This window comes from Anas acuta, chromosome 27 (assembly GCF_963932015.1).
Source record: "Anas acuta chromosome 27, bAnaAcu1.1, whole genome shotgun sequence".
NCBI lineage: Eukaryota > Metazoa > Chordata > Aves > Anseriformes > Anatidae > Anas > Anas acuta.
In genome coordinates, this window is record NC_089005.1 from 4,181,049 (window position 1) to 4,192,739 (window position 11,691).

An 11,691-nucleotide genomic window follows, 5' to 3' on the forward strand; every position below is an offset into this window, starting at 1 on the left:
ACGGGGGGGGGGGCGGGGACACGGCTCGTGGGAGCGGCCCCACGGGGGGGGGAGGGGGGGTCACGGGTGCCCGGGGGCGCCCCCACGGGGGGGGCGGGGCTGGGGGCCGGGACGGGCGCGGCTGCTCCGGTCCCGATCCCGGTGCCGGTCCCGGTCCTGTCCCCGTCGGGTCCCGGTCCTGTCCCTGTCCCCGTCCCGGTCCCGTCCCGGTGCCACCCGGAGCATGGTGAGCGCCGCCGCCGCTTTCGCTTTCGGTTCCTGGCGGGGGGGGTGGGGGTGGGAGCCGGGGGGGGCCGGATCTGTCCCCGCCGTGTCCCCGCGCCCCCCCCCACAGGCCGTGTCCCCGTGTCCCCACATGCCCCGGCCCCATTTCCTGGGGTCCCCGTGTCCCCCGATCCCCCCTGTCCCCGTGTCCTATCCCCACGGGTCTCGTGTCCCCTGCCCCCCCCGTGTCCCCATGTCCCCCCCCGTCCCCGTGTCCCCAACCCCATGTGCCCCATTCCCACCCCATAGGGTCCCCGTTGTCCCCGCTGTCCCCGTCCCGGTGTCCCCCTGTCCCCACGGGTCCCTGTCCCCCCGTTTCCCCGTCCCCTCACCCCCCCGGTCCCTGTGTCCCAGCCCTGTTCCCACACACCGTCCCCGCAGTCCCAATGTCCCCACGGTCCCCTTGTGCCCTGTCCCCACTGTTCCCATGGGTCCCATCCCATGTTCCCTGTGGTCCCTGTGTCCCCACAGTCCCCGTGTCCTCCATCCCGGTGTCCCACATGCCCCATCCCCTTGGCCCCACGTCCCCAGGGTCCTCGTGACCCTCCTGACCCAACGGTCCCCATGTCCTCCCCTCTCCTTGTCCCCACATACCCATCCCCAGGGTCCCAGTGTCCCCAAGGTCCCCGTATCCCCAAGGTGCCCACATCTCCCAAGACCCCCAAGGTCTCCGTATCTCCAGGGTCCCCGTGACACCAAGGTCCCCATGTCCCTGAGGTCCCCATAGTTCCTGTCCCCAAGATCCCCAAAGTCTCCACGGTCCCCCAATCCCCAAGATCTCCATGTCCCCAAGGTCCCCATGCCCCCAAGGTCCTCATACCCAAAGGTCTCCATGTCCCCAAGGTCACCATGTCCTCAGGGTCCCCATATCCCAAGATCCCCAAGTTCTTCATGTCCCCAAGGTCCCTGAGGTCCCTGTGTCCTCATGGTCCCCATGTCCCCATGTCCCCAAGATCCCCATGCCCCAAGGTCCTCATAGTTCCTGTCCCCAAGATCCCCAAGATCTCCATGTCCCCAGGGTCCCCATGTCCCTGAGGTCCTCATATCCCAAAGGTCTCCATGTCCTCAGGGTCCCCATGTCCCCAAGTTCCTGAGGTCCCCGTAGTTCCTGTCCCCAAGATCCCCAAGGTCTTCACGGTCCCCCAGTCCCCAAGATCTCCGTGTCCCCAAGGTCCCTGTGTCCCGGAGGTCCCCGTGTCCCTACGGTCCCCATGGTCCCCACGTCCCCAGCATCCCCGAGGCCCCATGGTCCCCACGGTCCCCAAGGTCCCCAGTGTCCCCAACCCCCCCCCACCTTGGTGACACGGGGGTCCCGCAGGCGGGGCTGGCGCAGTGCCAGCGCGAGGCAGAGGAGGTGACGGAGCTGATGAAGCAAAACTTCGCCAAGGCTGCTGGAGCGCGAGGGGCGGCTCAGCGACCTGGACAACCCGCGCGCAGGAGCTGCGGGCCATGGTGGGCACAGGGACACGGGGACATGGGGACACATGGCCTGGGGGGGGGACACGGCGTTTGGAGGGGCGTTATGGGGACATCCAGCCTAAGGGGGACACTATAGGGACATATGGCCCGGAGGGATGTTATGGGGACATCCAGCCTAAAGGGGACACCATGGGGACATATGGCCTGGGAGGGACGTTATAGGGACACTGTGGGGACATATGGCCTAAAGGGGACGTTATGGGGACACTGTGGGGACATCCAGCCTAAAGGGGACACTATAGGGACATATGCCCAGGGGGACGTTATGGGGACACTGTGGGGACATCCAGCCTAAAGGGGACACTGTGGGGACATATGGCCCAGGAGGGATGTTATGGGGACATATGGCCTGGGGAAACATTATGGGGACACTGTGGGGACATCCAGCCTAAAGGGGACACTGTGGGGACGTATGGCCCAGGAGGGACGTTATGGGGACACTATGGGGACATCCAGCCTAGGCGGGGACACTATAGGGACATATGGCCTGGGGGGACATTATGGGGACACTGTGGGGACATCCAGCCTAGGGGGGACACTATAGGGACATATGGCCTGGGGGACGTTTATGGGGACACTATGTGGGACATATGGCCTGGGGGGATGTGGCACTTCGGGAGCACAAAGGGGAATTACAGCCCAGGGGGATGTGGCACTTGGGGGACACGGTGGGGACATATGGCTGAGGGGGGACATGGCATTTGGAGGGATGTTATGGGGACACTATAGGGACATATAGCCTGGGGGGATGTTATAGGGACACTGTGGGGACATCCAGACTAAAGGGGACACTGTGGGGACGTATGGCCCAGGAGGGACGTTATGGGGACACTATGGGGACATCCAGCCTAGGGGGGACACTATAGGGACATATGGCCTGGGGGGACGTTATGGGGACACTGTGGGGACATCCAGCCTAGGGGGGACACTATAGGGACATATGGCCTGGGGGACGTTATGGGGACACTATGGGGACATATGGCCTGGGGGGATGTGGCACTTGGGGAGCACAAAGGGGAATTACAGCCCAGGGGATGTGGCACTTGGGGGACACGGTGGGGACATATGGCTGAGGGGGGACATGGCATTTGGAGGGATGTTATGGGGACACTATAGGGACATATAGCCTGGGGGGATGTTATAGGGACACTGTGGGGACATCCAGACTAAAGGGGACACTGTGGGGACATATGGCCTGGGGGGACGTTATGGAGACACTATGGGGACATATGGCCTCGGGGGGGGGAGGGGGGCATGGCCCTTGGGGGAAAATATGGGGGGACACAGCCCGGGGGGGTGGCGCTGGGGGCGGGGGGGGGCATGGGGACCTATGGCTCTGGGGGGGACATGGTGGGGACACTATGGGGACAGTATAGGGACATGGATCCTGGGGGGGGTCATGGCCTTGGGGGGGGACATTATAGGGACAGTATGGACAGATAATCCCACTGCCCACCCCCATAATATCACTGCCCCCCCATAATCTCACGTCCTCTCCCCATAATCTTGCTGCCCACCCCCATAACCTCGCTGCCCCCCTCTATAATCTCACCTCCTCCCCCCATAACCTCACTGCCCCCCCCAATCTCACTTCCTCTCCCCCATAATCTCACCTCCCCCCAAAATCTCGCTGCCCCCCCCATAACCTCGCTGCCCCCCCCCTAATCTCACCGCCCCCCCCAGGGTGAGACGTTCACTCGCAGCACGCGGGCAGTGGCCCGGCAGCAGCGCGCGGGGCACCGGCGGTGGCAGCTGGCGCTGGGGGGGGCGGTGGCGGTGGGGCTGCTGCTGCTGGTGGCCATCGCCCTGGGCTGGGGCTCGCCCCCCGCGGCTCCCCGCGCGCCCCCGGCCCCGGCCCGGCCCCCCCGGCCACCGGCAGCCCCCCCACCCCGCCCTGACACAGCCCCCTGGGACCGTTGTGGTGAGTGCTGGGAGACCCTACAATAACAAAGCACCTGGACCTGCTCCGGAGACCCTACAATAAATAAAGACAGTGCTGGGAGACCCTACAATAACAAACCAGCCAGATCTGCTCCGGGAGACCCTACAATAAATAAAAACATCACTATGAGTGATAGGAGACCCTACAATAACAAACCAGCCAGATCTGCTCTGGGAGACCCTACAATAAATAAAGAAATCACTACAAGTGATAGGAGACCCTACAATAACAAAGCGCCTGGAGCTACTCCAGGAGACCCTACAGTAAATAAACACCTCGAGCTGCTCTGGGAGACCCTACAATAAATAAAGACCGCTACGAGTGATGGGAGACCCTACAATAACAAACCAGCCAGATCTGCTCCGGGAGACCCTACAATAAATAACCAGCACTGTGTGAGTTCTGGGAGACCCTACAATAACAAAGCACCTGGACCTGCCTGGGGAGACCCTACAATAAACAAACATCAGGACCTGCCTGGGGAGACCCTATAAAAACAAGCCAGCACAACAAGCGCTGGGAGACCCTACAATAACAAACCACCAGGAGCTGCTCCAGGGACACCCGACAATAACAAACCCGCAGGACCCTCTCTGGGAGACCCTACAATAAATAAGGCTGCAGGATCTGCGTTATGAGGGTCTCGGTGACAACAACCCACCAGGACTCGTTGTTGGGAGACCCTACAATAACAAACCACCGTGCCTCGCTCCAGGGAGACCCTACAATAACAAACGGCCACGTCTCTCGCCCCAGGAGACCCTACAATAACAAATATCCCTGCCTCGCCCCCAGGAGACCCTACAATAACAACCCGTGGGGCCTGGCTGGGGGAGCCCCCACCCCAATAAACCATCACAGCCCACCTGGAGGAGACCCTACAATAACAACACAGCGCGACCTACGGCTTGGGGGGGGGGGGGGGGCGATCCTGTCCTGTCCCCCCCTAATCTGGGGACATGGTGGCACAATGGGGAGGGGACGGGGACCTCGGGGACCCGGTGACACTCAGGGGGGGGGGTGACAGCGACGCGGTGGCACCCCCCTGGGAGGCAGCACCCCCCCCATGTCCCCAACCTTGGTGACATCAGCCTCCCCCCCCCGTGCCTCAGTTTTCCCCAGACACAGCCACACACACGGGGGGGCCTCGATTGTGTTTATTGCCCCCCCCCCCTCCAGCAATGAGGACCGGGGGGGTGCCAGCAGCCGTCCCGTTGTCCCCGTTGTTGTCACCCCGGGGGTGTCACCCCTGGGGGTGTCACCCGCGCCACCCCCCCGCTTGCTGAGCTCGTCCTGCACCCGCTGGCACAGGGCCTGCAGCGCCGCAGGGGGGGCTCCAGGGGGCTGCGGGCGCACACCCGGCGCGTCACCTCCTCCGCGCTGTCCCCCTGCGGCAAACGGGGTCACCACGGGGCCGGGGGGGGGGACCGGACACAAAATTACAAGGGGGGGGGTGTCCCCGTGTCCCCCCCCCCCCACCGTGTCCCCCCTACCTGGTGCACGATGACGCTGGTGACGTGCCCGTCGTCCCCCTCGAAGTCCAGGCAGAAGAGCCGGGGGCCGCGGGGCTCCGTGGGGGGGGGGGGCGCGGGGGGGGCCGGGGACCCCTCACCGGAGGCGCCCCCCCCTCCTGAGGGCCACCCCGGGGTGAGGGGTGAGGGGTGGCACTGAGGGTGGTGCCCCCCCCTTCCCCCACCGTGTCCCCCCCACCCACCCCAGCCCACCCTAGGGACCCCCCCCCCATTATTGGGTGCCCCCCCCCACACCCCCCACCCCTGGGTGCCACCCCAGGTCTCTGGGGGTGCCCCCCCCACCCCAGCCCACCCTAGGGACCCCCCCCCCATTACCGGGTGCCCCCCAGCTCACTGGAGGTGCCCCCCCCACACCCCCACACCCCCCCCATTACTGGGTGCCCCCCCCCACTCACCAGGGCCCCCCCCCACCCCTCCCCTAACCCCCCCCCCTTGGGTGCCCCCCCATGCCTGTGCCCACCCTTGGGTGCCCCCCCACCTTACCGGGGTCCCCCCAAGCCCCCCCCACCTTTAGGTGCCCCCCCCCACTTCACCAGCCCCCCCCCAAGCCCCCTAGGACCCCTCCCCTTATTGGGTGCCCCCCCCATGCCCACCCATGGGTGCCCCCACCCCCCCCCAAAGCCCCCTGCCCCCCCCCCCCCCTTTTTGGGTGCCCCCCCCCTTATTGGGTGCCCCCCCCATGCCCACCCATGGGTGCTCCCCCACCCCCCCCGAAGCCCCCTGGACCCCCCCCCCCCTTATTGGGTGCCCCCCCCATGCCCGTGCCCACCCCCCCCCAAAGCCCCTGCCCCCCCCCTCCCTTTTTTTGGGTGCCCCCCCTTGGGTGCCCCCCCCCCCCGTCTCACCGGGCCGCCGGGGCCGGTACACCGGCTGGTCGGGGCGGCGGGGCCGGGGGGGGGTCGCGGTGTGCCGCCCCCTCGCCCGCCCCCGCGCCTGCCGCACCGAGCGCTCGTAGGCGTCCCTGGGGCAGCGGCACCTCAGCGCCCACCGGTACCGGGGGGCACCGGGGGGGGGCACCGGGGGGGGCACGGGAGCACCGGGGGGGTACCGGGAGGGTACGGGGGGGGTATTGGGTAGCGGGGGGGCACCGGGGGGGTACGGGAGGTGGTATTGGGGTACCGGGGGAGGTACCGGGAGGGTGTTGGGGCACCGGGGGGGATACCGGGGGGTTATTGGGGTACCGGGGGGGGCACGGGAGCTGCGGAGGGAACCAGGGGGTATCGGGGGGGTATGGGGTGGTACCGGGGGGGGGGTATTCGGGCACCTAGGGGGGCACGGGAACACCGGGGAGGTCCCGGCAGGGCACCGGGGGGGGTATTGGGGTACCGGGGGGGTACCGGGAGGGGTACGGGATGGTACCGGGGGGGTATCGGGACAACGAGGGGGGGGCATTGGGGCACCGCGGGAGACACGGGGGGGTCCGGGACACCGGGGGGGTCATTGGGGTACCGGGGGTGTCCCGGGAGGGTACCGGGGGGTGGTATTGGGGTACCGGCGGGATACCGGGGGCACTATTGGAGTACCGGGGGGTTACTGGCGCTCCGGGGGGGGCCCAGCCGGTGGCATCGGGGTCCCGGGGCCGCATGGGGGGGGGGGGGGGGATCCGTTTGAGGGGGGCGGGGTGGGCGGTGCCGGTACCTGGCGAGCTGGTTGCGGCGGATGTGCCGCACGAAGCCGTGGCTCATATCGAGCCTCCCGCCCGGCCGGCGGCAGCGCCACCCCGCGGCCGCCTCCATGAAGCGGCGCCGGGAGCTGCGGGAGGCGCCGCCGGTACCGGGGCCGCGGCCCCTTTAAAATCCCCGCCGGCCGCCGCGGGGGCGCGCCAACGCGCATGCGCGGGGTAGGGAGGAGGAAGGGGGGGCAGAACCGGGCAGGGAGTTGCGCATGCGCAGAGGGCAGAACGAAGCCCCGCCTCTCGCGGCGCTATGCGCAGTGCGCGGCCATGTCCAGCCGCGGGAAGCGGGACCGGGACCGGGACCGGGAGAGGGAGCGGGGGGGGGGCGGGGGCGGCTCCGGCTCCGGCTCCGGCTCCGGCTCCGGCTCGGGCTCGGGCTCGGCTCGGACGCAGGAGCCGCCGGGAGGGGGAGCGGGAGCGGGGCCGGGGCCGGCGGGAGGCGGAGCGGGGCCGGGACAAGCGGGAGGCGGCGGAGAGCGGCGAGCGGCCCGGGCCGGGGCTAGGGCCTGGGGGGGGGGCCCCGCGCGCCTCAAGAAGGAGCCGGGGGGAGGCGGCGGGGCCTGGGCCGGGCCGCGGCTGGGGCCGGGAGCGGGCCCCTGAGGGTGAAACGCGAGAGGGAGCCCGAGGGGAGTCGGACCCAGAGCCGGAGCCCGCCGGTGGGCGAGGGGGGGACCGGGGGAGGCACCGGGCCGGGATTGGGGGGCACCGGGGCTGGATCTGGGGGGGGCACCGGGGAGCACCGGGGGGCACCGGGAGGGGTCTGGGGGGCACCGGGAACGGGGGGGCATTGGGATGGGATCTGAGGGACACCGGGGGCTGGATCCGGGGACACCGGGAACCGGGGGGGGGGAGGGGGGGGGGTGGGGGGGGGATTTGGGAGGCACCGGGGCTGGATCTGGGAGGGGAACCGGGGACACCGGGGGGGGGGCGGTCTGGGGGCATCGGGAACCGGGGGGCACCGGGGGGGGATTGGGGGGCCCCAGGGGTCAATTTGGGGGCACCACTCGTTGGGAGCTGGGGATACTGGGGGGGGGTCTGGGGTTTACTGGGGCTGGATCTGGGGGTACCGGGATGGGATTGGGGGGCACTGGGGGGGGGTTGGCGCCACCCCCTCGTTAACGAGCCCCCCGCTAACGAGCCCGGTGCCCCGCAGTGCGCTATGGCCGCTTCGACCCCGAGGACCAGCGCAGCCGCCACTGCCCCTACCTGGACACCATCAACAAGTGAGGAGGGGGGGGAACGGGCACGGCGGAGGGGGGCACTGGGCGCACCGGGGTGGGTGGGGGGGTCCCGGGGCCACCCCACGGCTCTGCCCCCCCCAGGAGCGTGCTGGACTTCGACTTTGAGAAGCTGTGCTCCATCTCCCTGTCACACATCAACGTCTACGCCTGCCTGGTCTGCGGGAAGTACTTCCAGGGTGAGCACCGGGGGCAGCGTCCCGGCCCCCCCCTTTCTCCATCCTCCCTGTCCCTTTTTCCTGTTTTTTTTTTATTATTTTTTTTTAGGGCTCCCCAAGCCCTTTCTCCATCCCTCCTGCCCCTGTTCTTGTGGTTTTGGGGTGCCCCCAGCCCTTTCCCCATCCCTCCTGCCCCTTTTCTTTGTGGTCTTGGGGCTTTTTGGGGTGCTTTGAGCCTTTTCTCAGTCCCTCCCATTCCTTACCCCTGCAGTTTTGGGGCATCCTGAGCTCTTTCTCCATCCCTCGTGTCCCTGCTCCTGAGGTTTTGGGGGCACCCCGAGTCCTTTTCCCATCCCTCCTATTCCTCACCCCTGCCGTTTCAGGGCTTTTTGGGGTACTCTTCACTCTTCCCTCATCCCTCATCCCTCCTGTCCCTTTTCCCTGTGCTTTTGGGGCTTTTTGGGGCACCCCGAGCCCTTTCCCTTCCCCTCCTGCCCCCCCCCCCCCTTAATGTTTTCCTCTCTCTCCGCCAGGCCGGGGGCTGAAGTCCCACGCCTACATCCACAGCGTGCAGCTCAGCCACCACGTCTTCCTCAACCTGCACACCCTCAAGTTCTACTGCCTGCCCGACAACTACGAGATCATCGACTCCTCGCTCGAGGACATCACGGTGCGGCCCCCCCGCATCCCCTGCCACCTTCCCGACCCCGGGGCTGCCCCCGGGAGCCCCCCGCTGAGGCCGTTTCCCCCCTCCCCGTCCCCGCAGTACGTGCTGAAGCCCACCTTCACGGCGCAGCACATCTCCAACCTGGACAAGCAGGCCAAGCTGTCGCGCGCCTACGACGGCACCACCTACCTGCCCGGCATCGTGGGGCTCAACAACATCAAGGCCAACGACTACGCCAACGCCGTGCTGCAGGTACGGCCCCCGGGGTGGGTTTTGGGGGGCTGCACGCCCAAAAAAAGGAAAAAAAAAAACTTTAAGGGGGCTGTGTCCCACCCCTAGGCTCTGTCCAACGTCCCCCCGCTGCGGAATTACTTCCTGGAGGAGGACAACTACAAGAGCATCAAGCGCCCGCCGGGGGACATCATGTTCCTGCTGGTGCAGCGCTTCGGGGAGCTGATGAGGAAGCTGTGGAACCCCCGCAACTTCAAGGCGCACGTCTCGCCCCACGAGATGCTGCAGGCCGTGGTGCTGTGCAGCAAGAAGAATTTCCAGATCACCAAGCAGGGTGAGGGGCGGCGCGGGGAGCGGCGGGGAGGCGCTGCCGCCGCGGGCAGGGCTCTGATTTCGCCCCCTGCCTTGCAGGGGATGGGGTCGATTTCCTCTCCTGGTTCCTCAACGCGCTGCACTCGGCCCTGGGCGGCACCAAGAAGAAGAAGAAAAGTGAGAGGGGGGTTTTGGGGAGGGTGGCATCCCCCCGGGGGGGGGGTCATGGCCGTGGGTGGTGCTCACCACCCCCTTTTTGAGCCCCCAACGTCCCCGTTCCGTGCCCGCAGCCATCGTCACCGACGTTTTCCAAGGCTCCATGCGCATCTTCACCAAAAAGCTGCCTCATCCCGACCTGGTGAGTGTCCCCTGGGGCTTGGGGGGGCTTCCTACCCCCCACCCCCAGCCCCGCACTGATCCCCAAGCCCCATCCCGCAGCCGGCCGAGGAGAAGGCGCAGCTGCTGCAGAACGCCGAGTACCAGGAGACGATGGTGGAGTCCACCTTCATGTACCTGACGCTGGACCTGCCCACGGCGCCGCTCTACAAGGACGAGAAGGAGCAGCTCATCATCCCGCAGGTGCCCCTCTTCAGCATCCTGGCCAAATTCAACGGCGCCACCGAGAAGGAGTACAAGACCTACAAGGAGAACTTCCTCAAGCGCTTCCAGCTCACCAGGCTGCCGCCCTACCTCATCTTCTGCATCAAGCGCTTCACCAAGAACAACTTCTTCGTGGAGAAGAACCCCACCATCGTCAACTTCCCCATCACGTGAGTGCCCCGCGGGGGTTTGGGGTGCCCCAAGGCCTCAAAAGGGTCTCCCCCGGTGCCTGAACCTGTCCTTGGCGAGCTGGGGTGCGCGGGTTTTTGGGGTGCCTTTGGGATCTCCCCTCGTGCCCAAACCCGTCCTTTGCAAAGCGAGGTGCACGCATTTTTAGGGTACATTTGGGATCTCCCCTGGTGCCTAAATTCAGGCTTTGCGAAGCTGTGTGTGTGTTTTTGGGGTGCCTTTGGGATCTCCCCTGGTGCCCAAACCTGTCCTTTGCAAAGCGAGGTGCTCAGGTTTTTGGGGTGCCTTTGGGATCTTCCCCAGTGCCCAAACCCAGGCTTTGCAAACTGGGGTGTTCACGTTTTTGGGGTGCTTTTGGGATCTCCCCCAGTGCCTGAGCCCATCCTTTGCAAAGCAGGCTGTGTGCCTTTTTGGGATCATTTGGGATCTCCCCTGCTGCCTGAAGTTGGGCTTTGCAAACAGGGTGCTTAGGTTTTTGGGGTGCCTTTAGGATATCCCCCAGTGCCCAAACCCAGCCTTCGCAAAGTGGGGTACACACATTTTTGGGGTGTCTTTCGGACCTGCCCCAGTGTCTGAACCCACCCTTTGCAAACCAGGGTGCTCAGGTTTTTGGGGTGCCTTTGGGATCTCCCCTGCTGCCTAAACCTGGGCTTTGCAGAGCGAGGTGCTCACTTTTGGGGTTCATTTGGGATCTGCCCCGGTGCCCAAACCCATCCTTTACAAATGAGACTGCTCTTGTTTTTGGGGTTCATTTGGGATCTCCCCGGGTGCCCCAGCGCCCCCTTTTCAAACCGGGGTGCGCGTGGGGATCCCCGGGGGAGCTTTTGGGGTGGCGTGGGTGCCCACGGCGCGTCCCCACAGCAACGTGGACCTGCGGGAGTACCTGTCGGAGGAGGTGCAGGCGGTGCACACCAACACCACCTACGACCTCATCGCCAACATCGTGCACGACGGGAAACCCTCCGAGGGCTCCTACCGCATCCACGTGCTGCACCACGTGAGTGGCCCTTTCGGGGAGGCGGGGGGGGGGGACACAAAAAGGAGCCCCCCCGGCGTCACCGCCGTCCCCTCGTGTCCCCTCGCAGGGCACCGGGAAGTGGTACGAGCTGCAGGACCTGCAGGTGACCGACATCCTGCCGCAGATGATCACGCTTTCCGAGGCTTACATCCAGGTGAGGGGACACGGGGACACCTCTCCCACCCCAAAATCCCCCCCCCACGTTGCTCACCCCCCTGTTTTTCCCCCCCCCCCAGATCTGGAAGCGGCGCGAGGAGGACGAGACCAACCAGCAAGGCGCCTGAGCCCCGCGGGGCCGCCCATTAAAGGACTCCACTTGTATTTTTTTAAAAAACCTTTTTCTGCCCTCTGTTGCCCCAGTTTCTCCGCAAGAGGTGCCACGTGGT

General features: G+C 66.4%; 4 protein-coding genes and 1 long non-coding RNA gene across 7 annotated transcripts in view; 4 read left to right on the forward strand and 1 right to left on the reverse strand.

Annotated features, from left to right (window-relative positions):
* The window catches only part of MRPS24 (mitochondrial ribosomal protein S24), an 83,624-nt gene that overhangs the window by 28,159 nt on the left and 43,774 nt on the right, over positions 1-11,691 (forward strand). The window lies entirely within an intron of this gene.
* Positions 1-11,691, forward strand: part of VAMP8 (vesicle associated membrane protein 8) — a 95,558-nt gene that overhangs the window by 3,583 nt on the left and 80,284 nt on the right. The gene's annotated exons all lie outside the window — the stretch shown is intronic.
* LOC137845264 (uncharacterized) lies at positions 52-4,554 on the forward strand. Its single transcript, XR_011090147.1, has 3 exons — positions 52-226; positions 1,583-1,716; positions 3,427-4,554. It is a non-coding gene; the product is annotated as an uncharacterized lncRNA (long non-coding RNA).
* On the reverse strand, positions 4,694-7,077 carry C27H2orf68 (chromosome 27 C2orf68 homolog). Its single transcript, XM_068662460.1, is given in 5 exon segments — positions 4,694-4,999; positions 5,002-5,073; positions 5,179-5,315; positions 6,063-6,178; positions 6,856-7,077. Coding segments are annotated over 5 exon segments (729 nt in total). The 5' UTR covers positions 6,954-7,077.
* USP39 (ubiquitin specific peptidase 39) lies at positions 7,125-11,639 on the forward strand. Its single transcript, XM_068662400.1, is given in 16 exon segments — positions 7,125-7,270; positions 7,272-7,376; positions 7,379-7,456; positions 7,459-7,513; positions 7,516-7,548; positions 8,046-8,115; positions 8,215-8,309; positions 8,822-8,958; positions 9,055-9,207; positions 9,295-9,520; positions 9,598-9,675; positions 9,789-9,856; positions 9,937-10,268; positions 11,149-11,284; positions 11,373-11,459; positions 11,542-11,639. Coding segments are annotated over 16 exon segments (1,812 nt in total). The 5' UTR covers positions 7,125-7,159; the 3' UTR covers positions 11,590-11,639.